Here is a 27,914-nt window from a genome sequence, read left to right on the forward strand (position 1 = left end):
TCCATGTGGTGGGTGAATCCTCTGCATGCAGGAGCAAATGATAGAGCCGGCGATAAAGGGCACGTGGAACGTGATGAATGCCGCAGCCGACGCCGCAGTTCGACGTGTGGTATTCACCTCCTCGATCGGCGCCGTCTACATGAACCCTAACCGCGGGCTCGATGCCGCCGTCGACGAGTCATGCTGGAGCGACCTCGACTACTGCAAGGTCACCGAGGTGCACCACCAGCTCATACCTGCGATGTGGAATGACCTAAGCATTAATCTTCTATCATCGACTGCATGGTGGTGGCGGTGGATGCAGAACTGGTACTGCTACGCGAAGACGGTGGCGGAACAAGTCGCATGGAAGGTGGCGGGGGAGAGGCGGCTGGACCTGGTGGTGGTGAACCCGGTGCTGACGCTGGGGCCGCTGCTGCAGCCGACCCTCAATGCCAGCACAGCCCATGTGCTCAAGTACTTGACGGGGTCAGCAGCGACGTACGTGAACGCGGCGCAGGCGTACGTCGACGTGAGGGACGCCGCCGAGGCCCATATAAGGGTGTACGAGGCGCCGGAGTCGGAGGGCCGGTACATCTGCGCAGAGAGCACGCTGCACAGGGGAGAGGTGGTCCGGATACTCGCCAAGTTCTTCCCGGAGTACCCCATTCCCACGAGGTAACTCTCCTCCAACCTACCATCGTCCTTCTCGGTCTTGGTGAGCATGGCCACCTCGTTTTGGTTGATGAGCTACCTCTGGAAATGGTTGCATGCAGGTGCAAGGACGAGGTGAATCCCCCAAAGAAGGGCTACAGATTCACGAACAAGAAGCTCAAGGACCTGGGAATCCAGTTCATTCCTGTGACGCAGTGCCTCTTGGAGACTGTCAAGAGCCTTCAAGAGAAAGCCCTTCTCCCCATCGTCTCCTGTATCTCCCACAACTGATCCCTCGTCACACTGCTGTGGGCAGCTGCGCATGCATTATGCCTACATATAATATATAACAGTAATTATACTGTCCATATATTAACGACATTCCCAAGCTAATATTTCTTGTGCGTATGGAAAATAAGAGTACGGTATATACCAAAAGAATAATTAATAATATTAACAAAATTTATTATTATTATTATTATTATTATTATTATTATTATTATTATTATTATTATTATTATTATTACTACTACTATTATTATTATTATTCAACTTCTTTAGATCCACCGAGGAACAATATACTAAGATCATTGGAACTATTTTAAGGGGTTTATATTTAAATAGATATTTGAAAAAAATGAATTCCTTTTCTTCTGAATATATTGTCCTCCAAACAATTTATCTTAAATGTTAGTAATTTATCTTAAAAAATAAATAAAAATTATCCTCGATCGATCTATCAAACGTAAGACCTTAGTTATGAAACTTAATTGCACTGTTGATTGGGTCGAAAAAATCAAGAATAAAAATTTTCCACTTGTTTGGTTCGCTAATTATATCGATTTCAATTTTTTATTTATTGACAATTTAAGATATTTTTGTACGTATTTAAATTACTTTGAAAGAGATGAAAATCTTTTTATCATCATTAATCTCAATTTTTATTTTATATAATATATAATTAAACTTATAACCTAACGAGTAAACCCATCGGTTCAACCAATGATTCAATGACTCGACACTGAACTAAGTCGATGTTGGGTTCAATTTTGCTCCAACCTTTTTCCACACGAAATAAAAAAATATTTGAGTATTATATTCCATGCTACAATTTTTCTCATTAACTTTATGGATCTAACACGTTTAAGCCTTTGTACCTATTTCTTGCCAAGTGACCTGTGATTTGTATCTTAAATGGTCCTAAATATTTAGCCTAACTTAAGTCTTAACCTTCTAAACGAGAGGTCCTAAATCTTTGGCCTAACTTCAAGTGGGATTTTTTTTACATATAAAATTTAGTAGATAAATATTATTTTATTCATCGTTTATAAATATTTATTACAATTTATTTATTAGTCAAATCATAAGTAAAAAAATAAATATAACGATGTTAACTTCAAGAATCATAAGTGATTTACTTAGCGGTAGAGGAAGGTCTGCTTTTCATTGGAATTCGACTTAGTATTAGAGGGAGGTTGCTCTGAAAATCAAAAATAAAGAAAATTCAGCGACGTTGAGTAGGAACTCCAAATGTCAACTTAAAATGAATACATGATCAAAATTCAATCATCCTATTAGCGTATATCAAATACCCGAAGGAGCACTCCCCCGACAACGAATGAAGAGACTTTATCCTACGAGATGAGTTTGTGTTATCCCAACGACAGATAGAGGCGAACTCATATCGCACTCCTAACAACGGATTGAAGTTGTGTCCCTCACTCGATAAAGTGGGGACATGTTCCTCCCAATAGCTGATCGAGGAACCGTCTAGTCATCATGTCTGATAGCCTGCTAATCCCCGAAGGGAATCACCCTACCTACTCTCGACATGGACATAACATAATCTCACACGGATCATGTCCGTATCGAGATGAAATAACATATTTAAAACATCTCTTTTAAATATCATCAATATCAAATTATATAAATTAGTCCTCAATTGACTTGAACCCTAGTTCAATCGATCTAATTGAACTCAATTTACTAGAACCTAACTGAATCGATCTCTAATCCTCATTTAATTGATCTGAAACCACCATAAAATAGTATAATTTGGACTAGATTAGATTCAATTTAGGTTAAACTAACTTGAATAAGTCAATCAATTCGGAATCAGAATCGATCAAAACTAATTAGTTTAGTTCAATCAAAATTTGGGCTCAGAACAACAATATTGAGTTAGATTGGGTCAGCCCATCTACTAGTTATATGTATTATACATGACTAGACATGCATCACACAAGGCTAGCTCAGCCTTGGCTCATGGACTAGTTAGCCTATGGGCCAAGGCTTAACCTGTGGGTTGGGCTTGGCTTACGGGTTAGACCTGGTCTACTGATTGCGCCTAGCCAGTGGGTTGTGGCTTGACCTATAAGTTGGGCCTAGCTTGTAAGCAATTTTAATTCAATTCATATCCAATTTCATACCACAACATATATTTACTAACAATTATATAAACAAAAACATAATAACACATTAAAAGATAGATAGAGAGATAAGCTTTAATACAAGGAAATAACCTTCTAAATTCAAATAGAAATCATACTTTCAACACATTTATAATTTTAATATATTCTAGTCAAATGAATTTTAAATCATTACATATTTTAAACTTCAAATCAAAGAATATCATAATTTTAGATAACATATTTTAATCTAACATAAATTCTAATCGAGATAAGATTAAAGATCTAGATAAGATTAAAGATAAATTATAATGTCAGAAAATATAATATATTTAATACATAAAATATATAAATTTTTAACATATTTAAATCTAAAAATAAAACTTAAGCAGTGGTCAAAGAACATTATAAAAACTTCAACGAAAAGATTTTAATACAATAATAAAAATTTTGACATTTAAAGAATTGATAAATATTTTCAAACTACAAAACTATCAACATTTAAAGAATCAAAATAAAAATTAAAACTTTTATTTTTAAGAAATATAGGGAAACATACTTCTCGTGTAACTCATCGTTCCTCTCGTTGCTAGGCTTGGCTAAGTGAATAACGAATAAGAGAAATCTCTCCCGAAAAGTTGAGCCTCTATTAAAGAAAATTTATTTTTATTTTTATATTTATTTAATATAAATTATTTCTATTTAACATACTAACAAATATAATATCATCCTATTTGGAATACTTAATAGTTATTTCCTAATTTATATTAACAAAGAAAGAAATACATTAAGATTTCATAAATTACAATGACAAGTATAAAAAAATAATTAATTTTTAACTTAATTATTTGATTTGATTACATCAAATCTCTAGACGAGAGATAATCAAAATTTATATTATGATTAAAATTTTATATTCTTATCATAAAAAAAAAAATGAAATTTGAATCGTGTGTACGCGTGTGTGATATGGTAAAAAAGTTTAGAACTCTCACTCTGATATCAACTATTACTATCCCACTTATTTCGAACTAATATCACCTTAAATATTTTTATGGTTAAAAGCTAAGTCTTTATATCTATTCACTCATATTCTCCCTAATATAACGTGTTATTATTGAAATACCTATATTTATGTCTTAGATTAGTGCCTAAATTCTTAAATATTTCTTTTTAAGAAAAATAGAAGAAATTTTCATTATTTTCCCATTTTTTTGACACACGTATTTGGACGTAACAATATACTAATCGATGATATGTATTGATGCGTACTTCGATATTGAGAGTTAAATTGGTTTTCTCCTCAATTGTTTATCTCCATTGATAACAAATCATTGGAATCTCAATTTAAACTTCCTAACTCCTAAAGTCCTACTTCGCTTAGATATCAAAGTGAATTAATTCTACATGGTTCATGTTTTTTTTCTTCTTCTTGTTGCAACTCAAATATCAAGAAATTGGAGAGACATATGGTCGTCACACTCCTCCTCGTGAGTCAAGACTTTGGTGGTTTAGGTTGGAGACTTAGACAATGGAGGTGTGCTTTCTAAACACAATTTGCATGAGCCAAGGCATGTAACACATTTTTAGAGTGATTTCCACAACTTTTCTTCTCTCACGATTTGTTAGTACGATGGAAGACTCGAAGCAAATCTTTCCAACTCCTTGAATATTCATTCAAAAGGAAAAAGGAAAGTGACATGAGATCCAATGATCTTTTGCTTTGTTGTGACCACTTGAATTGATACATCCCAAGAGGAAGAATCTCTTATAGGGCACGTTACACATTTTCAATGTGATTTCTTGCTACTTTTCCTGAGTTTTATTGGGATTCTTTTGTCGAAATGATGGCCTTTTCTTTACTTAAAGGTAGAAGAATTGAGAACAAATCACTTTCAGAGGAAAGGAAAGAAATAGACATGGAAAAGATATGCCTAACATCTCAAGATTAATAAATCACTTTCATACGATAAACTTGTATGGAAATTTTCAATTTAAAATTTAAAATTTATTAAATTATTATGATTTTAAGATCAATCTTCTACCTTATTATAATTCTTCATCGAGGCGAGGATTATCATATACCTTTCTCGTTTCTGATCTTATAAAATTTTAATTCACTCTCGAGGTTAGATTAATCAGAGTAGTGTTATATTTTTTTCTAAAAAAATAAAAAAATAATTAAATTTATTTATCATTTAAAAAATATTTAAAAATAAAAAATGTGATAAATTAGTTGACAATACAAGTTATTATAAATCATTTTGATGCGTAAAAGGTATATCAATAAATATACAGGAACCCAAAAAAAACGTGCTCTAATCCACGTGGCGGAAGGTCCAACGATCACCGACCGGGGGCCCCGCCCAATGCTTTTTTGCAGCACGTGCTTTTTTAGCACGTGTTATTTTTTTCTGACCTTTTCCGCTTCTTCTCACCCACTTGACCCCTGCCGTGTTCCGCGGGTCCCACCCGTGTCTTTTATTCTAGCACGTGGGTTTAATTTTGGTGTGCGAGTGCGTCGGCTGCTTGCTCTTGTAGCTTTTTCTTCTTCTTCGCCTTCCTCCTCCGGTCCCATCACCGTCCACTATTTCGAAGAAGCACGAGGCAAACATAAGTATCCTCATCATCTCATACCTAATATAAGACACCATCAAGAATCCACATCTCAATACTACTACGCAGGCAGGCAAGTCTCATACCTGAAGAAGACAAGCTCTCTCTCTGTCTCTCTCAATCTACCACTGTATATATAAGTGTGTATATATATATATATAGCTTCAAATCAAGAGGAGGCTTACCAGTCGGCAAATCATGGACCTGACGTCCTCCGTGGATCTCGATCTCACCATCGGCTCCCTTCGGTTCGACGGCGAGAAGCTCTCCGTGGAAGAAAATAAGAAGGAGGTGAGTCAGCATCTTCATGTTCGTCAGTAGTCGATAAAGATCTGATTTGGTTGCTCTTAAGTCCGGTGAAGGCATTGGAGGCCGAGCTCGGCCGCGCCAACGAGGAGAACAAGAGGCTGAAGGAGATGCTCTCGGACATGGCGGCCAGCTACAGCACGCTTCGGAGTCACATGACTGGGGTGGTGATGCCCAAGACCTCGTCATGCAAGAGGGACGATGCGAGGAGCAGCTCAAGCGAGGAGTCGTCCAAGCGGGTTAAGGAGGAAGAGCGTAAGCCGAAGGTTTCGAAGCTGTACGTTCTCACTGATCCATCGGATTCGAGCCTCGTGAGTTCCCCAAACTCCCTCACATGAACCTACGAGCTTCTCATTGCTGACTCGAATCGATCTTGTTTAGGTGGTCAAAGATGGGTATCAATGGCGGAAATATGGTCAGAAGGTAACCAGAGATAACCCATGCCCGAGAGCATACTTCAGGTGCTCGTTTGCCCCAGCTTGCTCTGTCAAGAAGAAGGTGATGGATGAATCCGGAGAAGAAATGAGAACTCCTCCCTCCATCAAAATGCTGTCTACTGATCTCGCTTGATGATATCGTGTTGTTGCCTTGCAGGTCCAGAGAAGCGCGGAGGACGCGTCCATGTTGGTTGCGACGTACGAGGGCGAGCACAGCCACGGCCAATCCTCTCGTCCTGAAGCTCCGGACGCATCAGGCCGCAGTGCTCCTGCACCACCGAGGCGGCCGCAGGAAGTAGAGCCGCCGAATCCGCAGCGCAGTTTGGTGGAGCAGATGGCTGTGTCCCTGACGAACAATCCAGATTTCAGAGCTGCTATGGCTGCTGCCATTTCCGGAAGGATGTCTGAGACATCTCCTCCTCCAACCAAGTAACAGCCTCATCGTTCCATGTGTCTTCTCCATGATGATGATGATGATGATAATGATGAAGAGCTGGAATGTTTCAGCAAGAGAAGAGATTTCACTGTAAGATCGGTTTCCTGAGGAGGCGAGAAAGGGATGATGATGCTGAAAAGGAGGAGAATCACATCACACCAAAAGAAATCCTCATGGAAATGCTGTATTGATGCAGCATTTGAAGGATCGTTTCAACTGCAACAGTAGATATGAGAAAACATCATTGAGGTCATCTACTTGATCTAACCCTTCATGTGACTGTGATCAGAGAAGGCTATGTATTCCTGTGCTCAAACATTGTTGAAAGTTTCATATTGGATGCTTAATCTAATGGTTTGGGAGTAATGATGATTTCGATCTCAATCATTTCGATAATCTATCAATCAGTATATGGTGATACTTGGACCGATACGTACTGTGAAACCATAGACAGAGTAGCCACATCACAATCAATGAACTTGTAGAGATGAGTGGTAGATTGAGGAGAGACTCTGCTCTCAGCTTGCTTTGGGCAGTCGTTAGAGAGAGAAATGATGAACCAGCTACATTATAGCTCAGTCAATTCAATAACCAGATGAATGAAGGGAGAGTCAAACTAATACATTAAGAAGCTCAAAATTCTTAATGGCCATCTCAAGCCATCAAAGGGAAGAAGAAAAACAGTGGAAGGTAGGTCGAAGAGAACAAGAAAAGCATGCAGCAAGAACAGGTGAAAGACAATGGTCGGTATCATTATCGCACCCAACATAACACACTCCTCAGCTACACTCATGTTCATTGTTCTAGGAAAAACAAATATTAAAGGATAAACAAGCTTGACCGTGTGTCGGTCGTAACAATGCCCTGCCTAAATTCCATTGATGATTGATGGAGATCGTTTGTGAAAAGACCTTCACATGCAAGTACCTAAAGAGTAGACATCACATCCCAAGTCCATATCCGCGAAAGCAATCTCATCGTGCTCCTGAAAGGCAGAGAATTAAAAACAATTACACATCTGAAAATATCTTATTCTGGTATATAACATGATTAGATATAGCACCAAAAGATCTGAAATTGTCCACAAACCCAATTTACATACTGTTGTAGAAAGAAAAGACGAGAAAAATGGATTTGATGAATGACTAAAAGAGCATGGCCAAATTACTTCTACAAGATTTGTCGAGGAATCTGGGTAATTATGTCTGTCGAGGAATTGGGATTACAAGCTAGTATAAGAGACACAATCTTCCTCTTCCGATCCATTTCCTCCTACTTTAGATTACAGTACAAGACAATTTCAAGTTCTTTCCACTATTTCCTGTGTCTAAAAGATTTGAAAATTATGAGATGAATTTATGGGGTGTGACATGATTTGGAACCAATATAGGTAGTCAAACTGATGAAAAGATGTCCAAGAATACAAAATCTAAGAGTTCAATTGGTGCAGACAAGGGATAAGTATCTACATACACAGATGACCAAATTCACAAAAGCTACCAAATGTTCGCCATGTGCATAGGAAGAGATACAACCAGCAAGAGCTAGACTAGTGCATAGGAACTCAAATAGATAGGGAGTAAGCAAAGGGATAAAAACAAAGAAGCAAGGGAGAGAAGTGCACATGGCGTAAAAAAAAGGATGCACAAAGCACCATTAACAGAATCTAACCCCTAACCATGCAAACCTGTTACCTATTTGTCGAGCATGTCAAGTAGATGAGCTTGTTCACCAAATCATTAATCTCAAGATATCACTTCGGTTCAAATAGGTGATTATTTTGTTTCTGGAGTGAAAGAAAAAAAAACAAATGTATGTTGAGTTCATCACCATCTATTATTAAATCCATCTTCATAATTGCTAGCAGAGAAAAATGAATATCTCTATTCAGAAATAACCTGTTCTTCATATTTGAGGCTCATAGTCTGCTTCATACAAAACCTGGCAGCAAAGACTTTCATAAATTGTGTCATATTCTGATAAATGATAACTCTCCATGTAACCCAAAATGTCCCATAAATGTTCCACATTCAGTTATTCTCTGCTTTAACTCAACAAACCCATTCCTAGAGTTATAGATTCTGTGAAAAGGAAAAAAAAGACAGTTAGTCCACTTGCTATGATTGGCAACTTGCGTTCTCACCGTCATGCAATAAAGATATCAGCAACATTCTGAGTGAAGATTGTTATGGAAATAGATGACAGACTGATGATCAGAAAAGAGATGTAGGACTATAAGAGGTTTCAATAATTGATGAATAGATAGAGATATTCATAGACCAGACTTTTTTTCACACATGATATAGACATTTCCATCCTTTTCTTGGATGCAAGTCCATGACACTCCCTCTTTAGTTGAAAAACCCAAGCTTGCCCTAATGTATGTTGGTTTCAATAAACTAGTGGTTATTATCTATGGCCAAACAAACATAGGTAATATGTTTTACTTAAATGACAACAATGTCGCTGCTGATAACATTATCTTTTTTTAATTACTTACCTCAACAACAATCGCATCTTGAGATAGGCCATCTATGAACTTGATCTACCATGCCACAGCATATTCCAATTTTGAAGATCTAATTGTTTATATATTGTAGTGTTGTTAGTAGCCATCACCTATCCCAGTATCCTTGAAAATAAACATACAATTGCCATATATTAATGCACATACACCTTCTTTTCCACTTCATCGGTTACCATATTATCTTTGTTTTTCTTCTTATGTTTGCTTTGTTCCTTCTTGTTTTCCTTTTTCTTTTTTTAAATTACTATAGGTAGTGCAGTTATAGTGATTTGATGAAGAAACTTGTTGGGAAATTATAAAAAAATGATCTAAATCTTATCGTAGTATGAATATTGTACTGCCCTGGTGTAGGTGGTATAGATTAAATATCCTGGCAATTGGCAATATGGAGTTGAAGGACAGCTGTAAAAGAGGAGTCTCAACAAGGTCATTTGACCCAAAAACAGTGAAGCAGCAAGTTCTTTTTTGCTTTCAGGAACATTAGATTGAGCTCTTATTGGAGTCAGTTATTTCCTAGGGTTTACATGCACAAACAGGGAAGAAATGTACAATTCAGTTGGCTCATCAAAGAAGAGTCACAGCTAAAAATACAGAAAATGGAAGAAGGGATATCGAGAATCAGCGAAAGGAAGAGAGTGGGAATTCTGGATGTCATGATACTAACTTTCAGTCAGAAGATTTCAGAATTACGAACACTTTAGATGTAGCTCCTGTCATTAGAGGGTATTCAAAAGGATGAAACTATTACTGCATAACGACAAGGAAAGATAACCCTATCGTAGGGATGCTTTATATTCAGAATCAGTCAGCTTTTTTCATGGGAGATGAGATATTCTATAGCTTACTATGTACATATACTAACATCTTTGAAGTAAATACATTCAGTAAATCATATTAGAAACATTTCATGCAAGGTGCCTATGCTCAGCAATAACACCGGCAAGTTGTTCTAAAATCCCCTTAGATATGGAAAAGACTAGAAGTTTAGATGGCTTATTCATCATCATCTTTCTAACCATCTCAAGGTGACTAGAACTTCATGACTGCTACATTTCACAAAAGAAAACTCCATGGATAGACAGTTCTGAATTCTGATGTGATTATGACATTCCTGAACCAGTGTCAACCAAAGGGAAAGTGGTGTCTCACATATAATACCAACCGTGTAATGCTGATTGTAAACACCCTTCCTTCTAGGTAATTGAACATTTGACTAATTTAGTCCATCTATACTAGCATTATCATAAAAATAAAGAAACAATAATACAAAAGATTGACTGAAGGGTAAAGGGAAAAGATACATACAGGTTTAATCATGGCATTCACGAGATCATCCAAGCTGCAACCAGCAGAATTTAGTCCACTCTGAAAACTTGTGGAGTCGTATTCACCCTTAAAATTCAGCTGACTATCACTAGTTGGCTTATCAATCATGCAATTCTGTGTTATGAGTGGAGAACCAAAATTCACTTGGCCTATTGAATCAACATCCAAATTTTTATTAGAAAAGACAAATTCTGATGTCTGACACTGAGCAGTTGCATCAGTAATCCTAAGATTGGGCAATGAAGAACTTGAGGAAGCACTTGAAACGGCATTTGGATTAAATGTGTAATCCCATTTCTGCTGAGAGTTGCCTATTATATTGAAATTTGAGAACTTTGGATCTTTGTCAAGAGCTGTGGGCACTGAGCTCGCACTAAGCAAACGAACCTGGTTTACACCATTACTTGTAGTTGGATTACAAAGAGGTGCAACAGCCTTAATGTTTGGAGATTCATCAAGAGTCCTGGTGACTGGATGTGAAGTTACCGTAGAAATGTTTCTTCCAACATTACCAGGACGTATATCATTATGATTATAAGGAGGAAGTATAGGCAAGGGATTTGCAGAATACTCAGTTGATGCAACAGCACCCTGCCATGAGCCATCACATCTACTGATACTGGAAAACTGAGAAACATCTTGAAGATCAATCTCAAAAAGCTCTGAGCTCGAGGAAGGCATTCTAACTATTGAAAAATTGTCTAATCCTCCTGATTGATTGTGTTGCTTGTTAGCTTGCACTAATAGAGAATTGTTAGTAACATTAGGAAAAGAATTACTGCAAGGACCAGCAGCAAGTCCACTATCAGATAAGCCTGCAGGGAAGTGGCTTTTTGCTTCCTGCATTAACTTAGGTTGTGGAAATTGCTCTAACTCCAAAGCCGTGGGCACCCCCTGAAGCAAATTGACTTGATGATTTCCTTGTAAAGTGATCCCTGGTATCTTCCCTAAATCATTGCATGGATTGCTTGCACTTTTGTGTGCACCACCAAGCTGAACTGTCTGAGAAGGTAGTAGTGCATGCATTCCTAGCATAGGACTATTCATTCTACCAAACCCATTCTGTTGAAGGGATCCAAGGATTGGCAGTTGTTTTGATCCATTGATTGCACAGTAATTTCTGAGACCATTGAAAGAGGCCATATGAAGATAGGATGGATTTCTAACTCCGACAGCTGCAGTGATGCTAGCTTGATGGCCTGCCACTGCGCTGAGCCTTTTCAGATAGAGCCTATACTTCTGCAACCACAAAGATAGGAGAGTTAGAAGAGAAACAAACAGGCACGAGGAAGTGTGATTTTTTACGATACATATTCTGATCCATCAATTATGAGCTTGATTGCAGAGTAAAAGGGTCGGTATCAACATTCATATATACATATTCTGATCCATCAATTATGAGCTTGATTGCAAAGTAAAAGGGTTGGTATCAATATTCATATATATTTTAGGCATCTAAAACAGACTTTCTAATTAGATAATTAGATCGACTCATGTAGATCCATCTTCAGGTTTCTGAGAACTAGGTTCATAAAGTGTTCACGACAGAAACCAGTGAGGAACCAAAACCAGGAGCAACTCTTAGTTTGGTAGCCTTTTACACAACCAGGACTTGTTAATAAAACTTACAATGAATCTTGTTTGTAATAATTTAAAGCAAGAAACATGCCTGTAGATGGCTTGCAACATTCTCCCTTGTTAGTTTTTCCACATTCATGAGATCAAGTATTTTCTTCGGTACAGCCTCTGCAAAAGGAAGAACAAGCAGAGAAATTATTTTTTAAGTAATTGCCAAGACAAGCAAATGTCAACAAAACATTTGTAAAGCACACGCCCATTTTATTTTATTTTTTCACCTTTATTAAAGAAAAGTAAAAATTATGGCTGAGACGATACTTACTGTCGACACCCAGTTGATTAACAGCAGCAACAAATTTCCTGTGCAGCTCAACAGTCCAAACAACCCTAGGCTTTTTCTGGGCAGACGGGTCTTCATTATCTAGCATGTTGTCTTCACTATCATCTTCATCCGCTTCACTCTGATCCTTCCGTTTCTTGTTGATTTTTCCACTGTGATCAGCTGCCCCTTGGCCATCTTCGGACTTTGCAACTTGAGACTTTTGGCCATCCTCCCTACCGTCAGGATCGTTGTCGCATCGTCTTTCAAACTTCCTCCTCCTAATGACATGCTGCCATATGTTTCTCAGCTCCTCGATCCGCACAGGCTTCAGCAGATAGTCACAAGCTCCATGAGTGATTCCCTTCATCACAGTTTGGGTTTCACCATTTGCAGACAACACTACATCATAAGCTCAATTTTGTTCAGAAACCACCCACATCATCCAGTAACTATTAATTATTATTCTACATTTGATTTAACAGTATCAAATGTCACATATAAACATTGAGGGATGAATCATTCAGTTATAAAGGATAATCCCAGATGCAAAAGCATATACTACATGACAGCAAAAGGTTAGTCTCGATGGATAACCACAACCATCCAAAGAAAGTTTCTAAGACTTACTAATAACTGGCAGGTCCATCTCCAGGCCGACAAGCTCTAAGAGCTTGAAACCATCCATGTCCGGCATGTGGACGTCGCTGATAACCAGATCGAACCTGTCTCTGTTCTCCCTCAACAACTTCAATGCGGTGATCGCTTTATCAGTCGTCGTAACTGAAGAACACAGACAGACAAACACCCATGATTCCATAAGCTCCGGAACTTGTCCTCAGACTAACAAGATCCTTTTTTTTTCTCTTCCAGGTAAGACGAAGGACTAATCAAGAAAAGAAAACCAATATTTTCAAACAAAAAGTAGCACAGAATTAGGTTTAAATGATAGGAAAGAAATAGCACGATCTAGAAACACGAGAAACAATTGTTCTCGAGAGGAAACGATATTCGATCGGATAAGAAGAATGCTCGAACGAAAAAGGAAAAAGATGCAAACTTTGGCACAAACCATTGTACTGGCAGCGGCGCAGCAGGGCCTCCAACAACCTGAGACATATGGGATCATCATCCACCGCAAGAACACGCATGCCCACGGGGAACTGATCTCTGGTCCCCATGCTTTCTTCAATAGTCATGCTCCCAAATCAACCCTTTGCCAACCCAGAGCAAGTCAAACAACACACTTATCCCAGGAACTGCAAGAACACCCCAAGGGACACACACTGCGGTCAAAGGTAGGAGGAGACGGCCAAGAACAGGGAGAGGGAAAGATGCAAACTTTGAAGAAAGATGTAAATAATTGGACGGTGTAGAGACAGAAAGGAGTGGACTTTGGACGCGCGCGCGCGCGAGAGAGAGAGAGGAAGTCAAATAGGGCAAGAAGGAATGGCAGAGGGTGGGAATCAGAGGAAGGAGAAGAGAGGGTGCTGCCTCAATTCATGCACCCATCAAAATGGGAACTTTCCTTTCTTCCTCATTTGGAGGCTCGCTCCTTTTTGGCCTTATCTCCACTTTGCCATGAATGAGCACCAACGATAGGCGTCGATGAAATCTTGCAGGGGCTGAGATCTATGAAAACTATGGTAGAGATCAGACCACCTTCTTGTCCTCACATCAACTTTTGGCTGCCTTTCTTCCTAATGCATATGTGCAGTAAGTAGTCTTGCCATGGATAAATATGTTGCTTCTTCTTCTTCTCATTTAGTTTTGCTAAGACGATCTCAGCTTTCTCTTTGATAGCGACTTTTGTTAGTTAGTTTCCTTAATTCTTTTTTTTGTTTTAAAAAAATAAAGAAAAATCAAAATCTTTATCGACTAAACTACTTAAGTCTTCAATTAAAAATAAATAATATTTTTTTATAAAATAATAATAATAATAATAATAATAATAATAATAATAATAAATATATATATACATCATAAATTAATATTTTTATATACTAATTCTTTGTAATATTGGGCGTAACATAATTCGATTAAGACGAGCATTGTGGGGGATGGTTTCATTCGACCCCAAACCTTTCCTAATATTGGGTTCATGACATCTTTGTAAGAGTCGCTTGCTTGCAGTGGAAGTGGGCGGCCCCCACCTCATGGCGCCAACCAATGTCTCTTCTGCTTCGGTGGGTGAATGCCACCAACATCGCAATGGTGGAGATATATCTATATATGCAAGTGTTTGTCTCATGTTGGCCAAGACGAAGAAAGGCTCATCGAGAAGCCTCATGTGTGCGATGTAGTGTTGTGCGTGGACAGGACGTAACTGATCCGATAACATGAAATGGATCCGTAACTGATCCGATAACATGAAATCGTAATTGTCGCCGAGTTGTGGTGGCATTATTACCGTAAGCTCGATCGTGCGGCTGAAGTTGACGCTGCTCTTGAGGAGGCGATCGGACGGTCGTGCCGTCATCCTCTCCGGCGTGTGGATGACAGCTAATGACCCGTGACGACGCGTTGCGCGAGACCACTGGCCGTCGCTTGTGGGACCCACGACGCTTCGGGCCTTCTTTCTCCCCACTAAAGATAACTTAATTTTCGCTTTTCTTTTATTATTATTTTATAAGGCCTTTATAAGCAACCCATTTTTTTATTAGTAGCATTTTTATTATCATATACAAGAATCCTATTTGGGTGATTTGCCAAAAAAAAAAAAAAAATTAAATTTTTAATATTAAATTTAATATTATACATTAAGTAAAACATGTAAATCTATTCAGAAACAATTGTAATGATGTAATCTAAACATTTTGAAAACAAGAGAGGCTTTAATATTAAAGATAAATTAAGAAAAAATAAAAAGAGGTCATTTTATGGCAACTCAAACCCACAATTAGCTCAATTTAAAAAAGCTAATTAAGCTAAAATCGCTATGCATAGAATATGGTAAGTGTTATTAGGCTTTACACACTCTATAAGTGTTATTAGTAATAAGATCATGATCATATAGGCTAATTATATAGTATCCTCTATAATTACATTTTTTTTTTTATATTTTACTTTTTATATTAAAACAATCATATTAAGATCTTTATATTTACGAAAGTAAAATATTTAATCTTATTATTTTAATAAAAAAAATTAATTATATAAAATTATCGATTTTAATATTTTATTTTTGTAAATATAAAGGTACTAATATAACTTTTAAAAATATAAAGATCAAAAAATTAAAAATAATATATAATTAGCTCCGTGACCATAGCACCTTTGCTTTCCATCCTTTGGAAAGGATAAACCGATTGACATCGGTATTGACAGCCCAAAGCTCCCATCTTCAGCACACTTTCATGTATTCAACGCCCCAAAGCTCGGTGGCTTTCTCAAAATCGTGACCGCAACACCTTTGCATGGCGTAATTTTAGTCAGGTGGTGCTTAGGTAATCATTTCGGACCCAAAGATGGCACGAATCACGACGCGAGTTAGCACCATAACAAATGGCGAAGGGTGTGCGCATCGAACCTCTCTCATCCCTTAGTATATAAAAGCCCTTTAGATCTTTGGAAGGGGTGGAGGAGGATCTTATCATGCCTTCTTTTTTATTATTGTGTGGCAATGGGCCCAATTCTATGTCTCTATTGTTGCAACGAGGAGAGAGAGTTATAGCGAAGAGGAAAGCTTGGCATGTTTTCATGTTGTTGTTGAAAGCAAATGAATTGTTTAATATGTAAATTAATGTCTCATGGCTGGATTTTATATTATGGTGATTGTTTTATCTTTGTGGTGACTGAGTGTTTACTTTGTCTTCTTATGTTGGGAAATTTTATTTCCTTATTTTTTGTTAGAAATTTATTCATACATACATATATATATATATATATATAATGATTTTATAATTTCTCTAACTTTAAGTTAGAATTTATATATGGTTGATATTATAATTAATATCCATATATTGAAACTTCAACTAACATCCATAACCTCCAAAAAATACAACATAATTATCCCTTCTAAATTAGCATATATATATATATATATATATATATATATACACACACACACACACACTCCTAAAAAGAAAGAACTAATAGTTGATTAAAAAATAAAGAAAAAGTAGTAAATTAACTCTATTATGTTGATAAAGGGCATTTAGGTAATTAAAAGAAAAGAAAAAAACCTCAATGGCAACCATGATTGGTAATAGTTAACTTGAGTTTAAAGTGGTAAGGATGGAGGATTGCAATATTTAAAGTGATACATACATATGTAACATTATATTTGAAGGGATGTATATATAAGTGAGTGTGTGTGTGTGTTATGTAAAAATATGAAGGGGCAAATAAAATATGCTTATTTCCAACTGGAAAGGATAGATATGCAGAACAAACACCAAAGTAAGAACAAACATACATGGCTCCCTTGCTACCATGTGCTGCACATACTTTCCAAGAGATTCCCAAGTCCAGCTTCTTTCTCTATCTACTGCAGCCACCACCAAGTTGGGTACTTCAATCTCTTTTTTCTTTTATAGGAATTAAATTGTTCTGTTCCTCCTGTTCGAATGACTCTTACTAACATTCGGGATAGCTCTTCTCTCACGGCCATGAAGAATTCGAATTCGATGAGCTCACACAGCACACTTGATCCATAGAATTAGATGAGCTTTGAGGCTGATCCGTGGAGCTTATGCTGGTTATTACACTTGAAGACATCAGAGAAACTTTTGAGATGCTGCTTGCGCTGTCTCTTACACGATTGCATTTTCTTTTTTTCTCTGTCTCTTTCTCTGAGAAGATCCAATGGGTTGAAGCTTTGACAACAAGCAGGATGATGCTGTGCTGTGCTCAGTTGGGCTTAGCGTATGTATTGTATGCTTTGTTGTCGGAGTTGTCTTTGGAGAACACAGCAAGTCCTTCACATGTAACCAACCCTGCAAGTCGATCTACCAAAGCAAACTTGTGGCTTTGTCTAATCAAAGTTAGTAGTCAAACCTGTGACAGGTGTAGTGGTTGCTGCCATCAGTTTAATATTTGATCCATGCATCACTGACCCACCACCGCATTATAACAAATGTGCAACGAGTCCTTCACATGACATTTAGTATAATGTCATCATACAAGTAGATTTGTTTCTTCTTTTACTTCCTTGTCCCCTTTAGATCATTTTGTCCATGCAAAGTTGATTGCATAATCCCAAATAACACTGTTTAGATTTAATCTAATGAAAATAGTTTATACTTAAAAAGACATCTCTAAGCAGCAACTATGGTGGAAAGGCACCGGTAACCGACCACCCATCCAACGGAAACCCAGTGGTGACTTCATGCCGTGATGAGTCTCTAGTCTCTATCTACATAGAGGTCTTTCATACCTAAATCCTCTCATCTCATCGTGTCTTAATACTAAGTTGGTCCGATACCATTTGATATCAGCAAATCTCGATTCATTTAAGATGATAACATCGTGGTTAAGTCTTCATGTTGCAATACATGAAGATCTAATATGAATTTGTGATAACTCTGGACCTAAAATTATCATCCTACAGATGATGACATTGTGATGCTTACCTTTTTTTACATGCATGCAATTTTGATAATGATTGTTGGGCTATTTCAAGTGTGTGTTGCATATTTGCTTCCCCTTTTTATACACTCTGAAGCATACAACAGTGACTGTAACAGTTGAAATCCTTTTGTGTAGCCCTCTCTTGTCCTTTCTCACTATCAATAGGTTCTCTTCCCTTCCCTGATCTTTCTACTCCCAAGTATTCCTTCCATCACCCTTCCACTATAATTTCTGCCACTATAAGAACAAGTCTGTTTACTGCTAGTAAAGTGATTCATTCAGCTTTCTTTTCTTTCCTTTTACAACTAAAGATAAACAGTATATTAGCAGCAATCATACTATTATTTTGTGTCATCAACTACAATTTCTGTGCTTTGGAGAACAGCCAAGACTGAATAGATTGGACCACCATGATGGTATGTGTTCTTAAGACACATGACTAGCTACATTAGAAAGGTAACAATGAAATCAATTCACCCACAGCACTGAGGATGAGAGGTAGGAAGTGTGAAGTTGAGCATGAAGAGTTCAAAGATAAGATTAACAAAAAGTATTAAATCATAAGAATAGATGGTGAAAACATTTATTGATGAAATAAAGACTTGGGGTTTGCTAACCAACCAGAGGAAGAATCTGAACCCAAAAATCCTGAACTCATTATCGCTAATAATATGTCCGAGGTTGCAGAAAAAGATTCTGAAGCTACAAACTGGAAGTGTTGGAGAAAATTAGAAACAAAAGATGTGATCACAAAGTATTCCAACATGAAAGAGCCTATGTTACACCAACCGACACAGGAAAGACCTGAAATCGTCTTTAAAAACCTCATGATACTCAAACTTAATTTCCAAATAGGATTTCTACCTTTGAAACAAGAAATCTGAACACTTCTAGGGCTACTTCAAAAGAATCAAAAAATCACAACGGAATTTAAGTGAATATATATATAAACCCTAATCCGATGAATCATAGCTCATTAATTGGCTTTCTTAACTACTTAGCTCAGTCAAGCCTACAGCTCATATGACTCGATCTAAACCTAATGTAGGCACACTCTCTATTAAAGATCCATCAGATGGAACTTGTATGAATAAGAGATAACATCACACAGTAGATGAGGGATCAAAACCGGTTAACAAACAAAGAAAAGAAAAGAAAAAGTATATCAAACTGGTGAACACTCTAGACAGACAACGTAGTTAACCGAAGCTATTGAGTAATTCAGAGTGCAGAAAAAACAGTGGTTGGAGAAAGATATCTGGCAGTATTTCCTGATAATAATGATTAAAACAAGGCATTTGTTATTAGCCATCAGTCAAAGCAGTAACAATCGTCAGAATCAAGCAATTAGGATAGGCAAAGATCAAAGACACCAAGAAAGCATTCGTGACCAAGTGACATGAGCCACAAAAAAAGGCATAGAAGAGGCCTCGTTTATTCGTAACGATGCTATCCTTATAAGGACTTCTTTCAAATGATTTGTATATCCATGCCTACTAAAATCTAAGGTAGAGTGGTAAAGGATTTCAACACCAAACTTCAAGTATCTGCTTACAAGAAGATGCATGCAGGTAAATTGTTGATGCATCAAAAATTGACATTGATCCCTTTTAGCAATGTACAGGTAACCACCAAAGATTCAGTTAATTCTGTAGTCCGCATACCATTGCTAAAAAAGCATATAAGATGATTCTCCAACATAATTGCATCATCATGAAACCAAGATGAATATTTTGATTCAAAAAGAAAGAGAAATTTACCAGTTCCTAACAAAACCCTAATTCATCAAACCGACACATGATAGTTCCTTATTTCCAAGACAAGAAGATGACCGCCGACCTAAGCCCCAAGAAGAAGCATATGATCCGCAGCGGAGATCAAGGGGGGCGAGATCGGGCGCTGACCTGATCGTCGTGTTCACTTGGCGGGGGCCGCGGAGGCGTAGGGCTGAGGCGGCGTGGGGGTGCCGAGGAGGGTGGACTGTTGCATCTCGAGCTCGTTGAGCTGCTGCTCGCGGTCCATCTCGATGATGAGGGGGACGACGAGGACGAGAAAAGTGGTGCCGGCGATCCAGGCGGCCTTGCCGGTGCTCCGGAGGAGCTTCTTCGCCACGGTGCCGGTCTCGGCGGCGGCCGCCTTCCCCCGGGCGACGATCCAGGACTGCGAGATCGAGCTCGACACGCGGGCCAGGACGCCCTCGCTGGCGCCGTCGGCGACGCCCCGCCGCGGAAGCGAAGCCCTTCGACTCGAAGAAGACGACGACATACTACGATTCCTTCGGCTTCGGTTCGCGAGAACAGGCGGGGAGCGGCGGCTCGACCTAAAGAGGTCGGGCTGTTCGTTGCCTGATCGGATTTCTATCGGCTGATCGGATCCACGCGTACCCGATCCGTTTATGGATCGATGGGAACATGATATCATGGGATGGTGGAGCCGAATTCCATGCCCAACTCTAATCGGGTCGGATCCGACCCGAGCCGGAGGAGGTGGGAGTTGACGGTCAAAATAAGTCACATAGGAAGACTGTGTTGATATTTAATAGAAGATACACATGATATTGAAGTAATGATCCAGACTGACTTTGTCAGACACAATGTCAGATTAAAAAAAATATTATATATATATATATATATGTTTGTTTTAATAATAATAATAATTTATGAGAGGGTAAAAATATGCAATGAATATGCTATCATTTACAAGTCGATGAATTTGTATGGGTTAGATTAGCTGAAAGGAAATTTAGGACACATTTATACCAGTCAATATGGATGGAAATCTGTTTTTGTCTAACATGGAGAAAGACTCATACCCTTCTCCGTATAATAAGTGGCCTTCTAATGTAGCCAAGGAGTATAGCTTGAAACAACCTCATTTGTTGTGCTTCTCAATACTTTGGATCTGTATCTTCAGTAGATGAACAATCAAGCCTAGTGAGATGGATGCAAACCCAGGTCACAACTAGAAGAGATAGACAAAAACAAGTTTAGTGAAATAGAAAACTGAAGGTTGCATCCCAAACATACAGCTTACAACTGAATAGACAGACAATTATCTTTGATAATCGGTTAGCTGGGTCCATGCATCTTCATGATTTATCATTTCACATTTTCTCCATGTGGGTACGTTGTGTGCAGTATCATGCTATAAGGATGTTTATGCCACCAAGGCAGTGCTGACGAGTTCTGCTTGGCTGGTCTTGCATGCGTGCATGGCAGCACAAACATCTGTGCTCTCTAGGAATTTTTCGCCGTCGACCAGTATCAGAGGGCCATAGTGGAGGACCATCTTCTTACACTGTTCAGTGAAGAGGAGAAAGGATAAACAAGTAACAAGTTTATTCAGTTAAGATGATTGGAAAACCAGATATAGGCGTGATGTCCATATGAAAGCTAGTGAATGACAAGATCTAGTCAAGTACCATGAGAGAGAGATGCTGATCTATCAAAGTGAAATTCCGAAACTTTCATGTGTTGAAATAAAAATACTAGGTTGGTCACAATACATGACCATTATTTCAAGTCATACATGTTGATTTATACTGCAGGTACCTTTTCTAAACCTCTTACAAGCGTTTAGTGACTGAAAGCTTACCTCTTGGACATAATTCTCCACCTTGTTGCATTCCTGAAGTAGCATTTTAATCACCTCGAACTGTCAATTTATTAAAACATTAATATTTAGTTAGCATTTGGAGGTATTAAAAAAACTATAATTTGGAATTTTGCAGTATAGTATTAATCTGACAGGGTATCATATGCCAATACCACTGTGACTGACCAGACACCAGCATGGAACAATTTTTTTTCAGATGCGACAATTGGTATTGGACTAGCAAGATACCAGATTAGCATTTTGAACCTTGGCATATAAAACAGAGAATCTAGCAACAAAAGCCATAGTGGAAATTTCTTACAAGTCTAGGTGCGTTTGTGTCATGTTATGTGAGGGACGATAGTGCAAACATGTAAAAAAGGAAAAAGAAAGAACTCATCCAGTACCAGGGGGCTTGCATGAATTTGTAGTATGAAAAAGAGTCATTTGCTACATGCAAACAGATCACAAAAGCATGATATAAATATTTGTGTACTGTTAAAATATACTCGTCCCCTGTTGAAGAAATGATATTGAGTCCAAATGCTATTTCAATTAATCTGATGAAATAATACCGGCATTTGATGTAAATTTAGGCAATTTATCATTAAAAAAATCCTTACAGTAACAGTTGCTAGTCAAAGAAGTTTATTCAAAAATGATTTTATTACCATAATCTCCACTCTGGTATTGCGGACACAGGGTAGAATGAAATGAAGAAGCAAATGGAGTTGGAACAACAAAACTGACACAAAAAGTCCCTCAATTACCTGTGTGTCAGGATCTTGCAGTTTCATAAGTAGTTTAGCAACAACACCATGACACAGAGAGCAGGCATCATCACTCTTGACAGATAATCTCTCCTGACAAAGACTGAACTTTGTGCAGAACTCCTCCGGATGTATCTTAGAGATCTCAACAAAGAAAAGTGAGGCATAGTAGTCGACCAACAGAATGCACTGCCAGAAAATGTGATGCAAGCCAAAAAGGAATCAACTATCATGACCACATAAGCAATGAAAAACTTCCAACTGGTCAGGAAATTCTAACCTGCAACAATTTCTACTCATGACATCAAGAATTACCTGATCCTTGAAAGGCTTCAGCTCGGAACATGCTTGATGAAGTGTCTCAATTATCTCAGTTTGAGTCTTGTTTTCTCCAAGATATTGGGTAGCCTGTGCAGTAAAGTTCTCACACAACTTGCACAGTTGATCATAGCCCTCGTCTACTTTGGCTACTTTACTCTGGCTTTGAGGTCTCTCGATGCCTGCTTCTGTGATGGGAACTGTCAGATAAAGATTACTGTTTTCCTTTTTTAGAAGCTACAACCAATTCAACTTTTACAAGTCATAGGCGTTTGGCAGTAGATAACTGCTGGAAAGCAAAAAAGGTAGCTTAGGAAATCCAATCATATAAAGGTCTGCTCTCAATCAAAATCTTAAAAACACAAAACAACAGAGTAAGCGTAAGTAATGCTGAATGAAAAAGCTTCATGAACAAAAATGGTTTTACTATGGCCGATTCCTAATCTTATCATCGGTCAGAAAACTTTGCATACAGAACCTGTTACAACATAATTCTAAGCTCCCATTGGGCTATAATTCTATCTGAAAGTTCTTCATGTACGACTCTTATGTTTCACAGTACAAAGAAAAAAAATTCAATACCAATTTAAATCTCTTGCTCAACAAAATTACATGAATGTCTACCAGTAGTGTTTATAAGACTGGCAAAAAGAAAAATGAGAGTAGAAAAGACCAAATGTTATCTGCAATAAAACAAAGGGAAAGTGTATCATCATGCCATACCCATAATATCAAAATTGTTCAAACTTCTGGCATCAGCACTTGCCCAGCTCATAACAAGTACAAGAAGAAGGAAGAACCCCTCTCTCAAAGCCATCGATCTTGTCTATAACCAAATGCACCTGATACAAAACCTGATAACCGAGTTATAAGTACCATTAAACAGTTCAATTCCATGCCGACAAGACCACAAAAAGCAGCACGTTAGCAATGTCTATAACCAAATGCACCTGATAACCGAGTTATAAGTATCATTAAACAGTCCAATTCCATGCCGAAACGACCACAAAAAGCAGCTCGTTAGCAAACCCTAGTGAATTTCTCATCGGCCCCTTTAAGCCAACTCATATGCCAAATTCCCAGTGGAAGTCACCAATTCATGCCTCAATTACGGTGATTTACTTAAATCAATAAGAATTAGAAGCAACAAACGAATTTCATCGGATGAAAGTAGAAACAAACACAGCAAAAGACGAAAAAAAAGGGACGAAATTAGAACTCCAATCGTAAATTAATCAATAATACATCAGGTATAACGAGACGAAGAGGGGCAACAGGGTGGGGAATCACCGGTCCGCTCGATCAGATGAGGAGAGGACGTACGAGAAGAGCGAAGAAGGTTTCTTGGCGGCGGCTGCTCCGCTTCTATCTTCCCTCTCCGATCCGAGTTCTTGACGGGGATCGAAGGAGAGAAGCGGACAGGCCGTCGAGGGGCGATCGCGAGCACGTCCTCCGATCGGGACGGAACACGAAGCACAATATGGAAACGGAACAGCGGTGCAAATCCGTATTCGACTCGTATCACAACAGGTTTATAATTCTCGTGTCCCTTAAGAGGCAGCAAACATGGATAACGGCCTCTAATCTTTGCACAAATGTAGCGGGGACCGCTGTCCACTGCAGATCGGAAGATCCTAACCGTTGAAAACTGTAAGCTATCTGTTTGCTGATCCCCACGCTGAGCCTATAACCCGCCTCGTTAGTGGAGAAAGATTCTGGACCCACGTGGACCCCATGGTAACTATCCTCCGAACACCTTCTGTCCAAGTAATCACCGTCTAATAAACCGGCCGGGTCGATCGAAAAGATTAGAGATAATCAAATTATTTATCGGTTCGGTTCGACTGCAGGAATCGGATTGAACCAAATCCAATAGATTGGGTTCTATGAAATATTGCCTCTCTTATCATATTGCGTCTGTAGCAATCATTCTGAATTCAATGCATGTGTCTTTTTGGTATACCAATTCCTTTTACAGAGAGTGCTTCCAAGCTAATCGTATGTCTCTATTCATTCCACAGAAAGAGATGGAAGAGACCTCTCAAAAGCTGAGCATCTGAGACTTTTCCTTTGGTTTCTTACAGAAGTCAACGTCGGAGGTGGCATGACAGATTAAGCACACCTCTCTCTCTCTCTCCTCATAAGCAGAAACATCAGCAGCTGCAACCAAACAAGAAGCCAGCAGTCCTTGTTCTCACCATAATCTCACTGTTGTCTTCCCTTTACGTATCTATCTATGATTTAAGCTTCGGTCCAGTGTCCTCTAATACCTCGCTTCCAAGTACTCCTTCCTTTGCTCATATTCCACCTTTGTGCTCTCACATTCCCCTTTCTCTTTGCCTCCATTCTTCTTCCTCCCTGTCCCCAACTCCATAGCCAGCGCAAAGGAGCATGCCTCAATGTCCACACCAAGGTGAGCAGAATAGGAGAGGGGAGAATGAGCCTCCTTCTTCAAGAATCTTGCACTAGAAATTGATGGTGTTCTTGTTGTTGGTTTATGCCGTTGCACTTCAGGGAGAGGATGGAAGAGGTCGGCAAGAAGATCAAAAGAGAAGCTGACGGCATCACCGATCGGATCGGCAGGCAAGTAGGCCCCGTCGGAACCCTAAACACCATCACCCCATGCGCCGCATGCAAGCTCCTGCGGCGGCGGTGCGCTCAGGACTGCCCCTTCTCTCCTTACTTCTCGCCTCACGAGCCTCAGAAGTTTGCCCTGGTGCATAAAGTCTTCGGTGCAAGCAACGTCTCCAAGATGCTAATGGTTGGTCACAGCCAGCTTCTTCTCTTCCTGCTCATGTCTCTGCAGGTTCTTATGCAAACCCTGTGTGTTGTTGTCGTCGTCGTCAAGCAGGAAGTTCCCGAGCCCCAGAGAGCTGATGCAGCCAACAGCCTTGTGTACGAGGCGAACCTAAGGCTCAGAGATCCCGTGTACGGGTGCATGGGGGCGATCTCGGCGTTGCAGCAGCAAGTCCAGGCCTTGGAGGCGGAGCTGCAAGCGGTGAGGGCTGAGATCTTGAAACACAAGTACGGGCAAGCAGGTGGTAACATCATCCCCACCTCTCACGCTGCTTTGCTTCCTCCGTCGGCGGCGGTGTCTGTGGCTGCACCACCACCTGTGCCATTGCCATCGCTGTCTCCGGTGACCGACGCCGCCTCCTCTTCCAACTACACTTCCCTTCCTTCCAGCTCCACCAACTACAGCTCCATTACCACGAACCACAATGTCGCATACTTCGGCTGAGATTGCTTGGCACATGCATTGGAGAGAGGTAACATCGTATTGTTGTCGAAGGGTGATCCCAAGTGAGGGGCTTCAATTATCCCTTTTGTATTATGTTAATTTCTGCTGCCAATCCATTCTTGACTAGGTTACTGCATAACTGATGCAGCTCCATTATGAACACTAAGCTTTACTGTTCTTCTCATTTTGGTGGGAGATGAGATGTGGATCTATGCTTGGAATAGTGTCGAGTAGGTTAGATCACGAGCTTTCCCCCCACATGTCAAGAGTACAGAAGTGGTCTTCTGCTAGGAACAGCTGGTCATGGAATCCAAGCTTTAACAAGATAAACAATCTTTTTTCCTTCTTTCTGTCAATGGTTCTTCTTCAATGAACAAGTGGAACAGGGCCTTCTCACATGTTTGTCTGTACCTTTAACTCTCCCTCTCTCAAATCCCAGGGGGGACAGGAAGTATGCTTGATGGATCCTCCCTATGCGAGAGAGAATAGAAGCTTGTGAGAATTTGGTCATGTGGCTAACCCACTCACACTGGGAATCTTCACAGCTAACCTGACCTCATACTCAGAAAGGTCATCCTCTTTGATGTATCAACATGGAGGAGTAGGTTTTGATCTATCATTCTCGGCAAAACCCAAGTCTCTCATCCTGTGATGGAACTGTTGCCTGGTTGGTCAATGGGATTTGCCAGCTACTTGAATTCTAAAACCAGGTGTGTTTCCTTGGCTTGCAGACTTCCACAAGCACAACTAAAATACTCATGGGGAACTGTGACTTCACAGTCTCCTAGCTTTCCCATCCTTCCTTGCATTCTTCTCCTTCCACTGGTAACCCTAATATATTCTCACAAGGGGTTCTACTGATGTGATGGGATTTGGTCCACCGCCATGGTTGCTTCAGTTTGTCGCATCAGGACCTGTCTTCACTCTCAATACACCAGCAGCAACAGTTAGACTCTGCGGCAATATTAAACCATGTCATGTTCTTAATTTGTGTTCAAGATAACAGCTCACTCCTCATGCAGCAAAGTTTGAAATGTAGACTTGAAGCCACAGAAATCAATGGCTTTGTTTGGGTTGTAGGTTGTGAAGACTTTGTGGATGTTCTGTAGGGTGTGGTGTAGTGCAAGCTATTGTCCTTTATATTCATTATATATGTACTGTTTTCACTTAATCAAAGAGGAAGGAAGGGTTTCATCAACCACATTGTTAAATCGTTGGGCAACACATGGAGATTTTAAATCATGCCTCCACTGCATCAGCATTTATGTGAGGCATTGACTTTTCAGGGAGTTAATAGTGCCTACAAAGGATTCAGATGACATATATAACCAGAACTATACTTGTTTGACCTTAATTTCATCCAGATATTTAGTAAATATTGTAAGAGTATTTGCATTGATTGTGCACATATCACTGGAAGTAATTTCTTGTAACTTTTCTTTTGTGGAACATATGTTCACAAATTATTCAGTGTTTCATGACAGAAGTCAATGCAGCTTCAAGCTACCTGAGGAAGAGAATCCCTAGGTTCATTTGAAGCCACTTCTGAATGAATTCTTTAGGTCAAAGAAAACCAGAGTTGGATACCTAAATCTTTGGTGCATTTACCCTAGAAAACAATATTTAGAGAGGAAAAGGTCTCCAAATAATATGGCTTAGTATATTACCAACATCTCAAGGACAAAGATGAGAGACAGTAGTAGGAGTAGAGTTTGCTATGTTCACCTTGGTGAGAGGAGTTCGTAGAGCAGGTGGCGATGAGTGAATCAGTGGATCCTCCATTGAAGAGCTGCTGTTCTGAGTGCAACAGGCCCTTCTTGTTCACCAAATACCT

General features: G+C 39.1%; 6 protein-coding genes across 17 annotated transcripts in view; 3 read left to right on the forward strand and 3 right to left on the reverse strand.

Annotated features, from left to right (window-relative positions):
- The window catches only part of LOC103970696 (cinnamoyl-CoA reductase 1), a 1,495-nt gene extending 477 nt beyond the window's left edge, over nucleotides 1–1,018 (forward strand). Inside the window, exons 3-5 of the mRNA XM_009384581.3 lie at nucleotides 32–217; nucleotides 305–657; nucleotides 756–1,018. Coding sequence (XP_009382856.2) covers nucleotides 32–217; nucleotides 305–657; nucleotides 756–924 — 708 coding nt within the window. The 3' untranslated portion in view covers nucleotides 925–1,018. The remainder of the gene's footprint in view (nucleotides 1–31; nucleotides 218–304; nucleotides 658–755) is intronic.
- Nucleotides 1,019–5,703: 4,685 nt separating this feature from the next.
- Nucleotides 5,704–7,220, forward strand: LOC103970697 (WRKY transcription factor WRKY71). Of its 2 annotated transcripts, none has more exons than XM_009384582.3 (4): nucleotides 5,704–5,948; nucleotides 6,020–6,274; nucleotides 6,345–6,461; nucleotides 6,558–7,220. In XM_009384582.3, the coding sequence occupies exons 1-4, from the start codon at nucleotides 5,856–5,858 to the stop codon at nucleotides 6,831–6,833; spliced, it is 741 nt and encodes a 246-aa protein (XP_009382857.2). In that variant the 5' UTR covers nucleotides 5,704–5,855; the 3' UTR covers nucleotides 6,834–7,220. The 2 variants fall into 2 exon arrangements, with proteins under 2 accessions (XP_009382857.2, XP_064945642.1); XM_065089570.1 differs by having other exon boundaries at nucleotides 5,794–5,948; nucleotides 6,010–6,274.
- Nucleotides 7,221–7,567: 347 nt separating this feature from the next.
- LOC103970698 (two-component response regulator ORR24) lies at nucleotides 7,568–14,299 on the reverse strand. Of its 2 annotated transcripts, XR_670655.3 has the most exons (7): nucleotides 13,659–14,299; nucleotides 13,217–13,369; nucleotides 12,590–12,988; nucleotides 12,359–12,435; nucleotides 10,669–11,928; nucleotides 8,735–8,917; nucleotides 7,568–7,821 (listed from the first exon to the last, which is right to left on the reverse strand). XR_670655.3 is itself a non-coding variant. In XM_009384583.3 (6 exons), the coding sequence occupies exons 1-6, from the start codon at nucleotides 13,783–13,785 to the stop codon at nucleotides 7,750–7,752; spliced, it is 2,088 nt and encodes a 695-aa protein (XP_009382858.2). In that variant the 5' UTR covers nucleotides 13,786–14,299; the 3' UTR covers nucleotides 7,568–7,749. The 2 variants fall into 2 exon arrangements, 1 of the variants encoding a protein (XP_009382858.2); XM_009384583.3 differs by lacking the exon at nucleotides 8,735–8,917.
- Nucleotides 14,300–19,871: 5,572 nt separating this feature from the next.
- Nucleotides 19,872–20,489, reverse strand: LOC135597088 (mitochondrial import receptor subunit TOM9-2-like). Its single transcript, XM_065089571.1, has one exon. The coding sequence runs from the start codon at nucleotides 20,420–20,422 to the stop codon at nucleotides 20,075–20,077; it is 348 nt and encodes a 115-aa protein (XP_064945643.1). The 5' UTR covers nucleotides 20,423–20,489; the 3' UTR covers nucleotides 19,872–20,074.
- Nucleotides 20,490–21,128: 639 nt separating this feature from the next.
- LOC103970701 (uncharacterized) lies at nucleotides 21,129–24,340 on the reverse strand. 9 transcript variants are annotated; one of them, XM_009384590.3, is made up of 6 exons: nucleotides 24,130–24,340; nucleotides 23,563–23,693; nucleotides 22,837–23,039; nucleotides 22,522–22,656; nucleotides 21,752–21,811; nucleotides 21,129–21,454 (listed from the first exon to the last, which is right to left on the reverse strand). In XM_009384590.3, the coding sequence occupies exons 2-6, from the start codon at nucleotides 23,654–23,656 to the stop codon at nucleotides 21,314–21,316; spliced, it is 633 nt and encodes a 210-aa protein (XP_009382865.2). In that variant the 5' UTR covers nucleotides 23,657–23,693; nucleotides 24,130–24,340; the 3' UTR covers nucleotides 21,129–21,313. The 9 variants fall into 9 exon arrangements, with proteins under 9 accessions (XP_009382865.2, XP_009382866.2, XP_018675734.2 ...); XM_009384591.3 differs by having other exon boundaries at nucleotides 22,837–23,027; nucleotides 24,130–24,337; XM_018820189.2 differs by having other exon boundaries at nucleotides 22,522–22,710; nucleotides 24,163–24,336.
- Nucleotides 24,341–24,796: 456 nt separating this feature from the next.
- LOC135597090 (LOB domain-containing protein 15-like) lies at nucleotides 24,797–27,339 on the forward strand. 2 transcript variants are annotated; one of them, XM_065089578.1, is made up of 3 exons: nucleotides 24,797–25,252; nucleotides 25,354–25,600; nucleotides 25,691–27,334. In XM_065089578.1, the coding sequence occupies exons 1-3, from the start codon at nucleotides 25,239–25,241 to the stop codon at nucleotides 26,078–26,080; spliced, it is 651 nt and encodes a 216-aa protein (XP_064945650.1). In that variant the 5' UTR covers nucleotides 24,797–25,238; the 3' UTR covers nucleotides 26,081–27,334. The 2 variants fall into 2 exon arrangements, with proteins under 2 accessions (XP_064945650.1, XP_064945649.1); XM_065089577.1 differs by lacking the exon at nucleotides 24,797–25,252 and having other exon boundaries at nucleotides 25,259–25,600; nucleotides 25,691–27,339.
- Nucleotides 27,340–27,914: the final 575 nt, after the last annotated feature.

The sequence above is a fragment of the Musa acuminata genome, chromosome BXJ1-11, assembly GCF_036884655.1.
Source record: "Musa acuminata AAA Group cultivar baxijiao chromosome BXJ1-11, Cavendish_Baxijiao_AAA, whole genome shotgun sequence".
Lineage (NCBI taxonomy): Eukaryota > Viridiplantae > Streptophyta > Magnoliopsida > Zingiberales > Musaceae > Musa > Musa acuminata.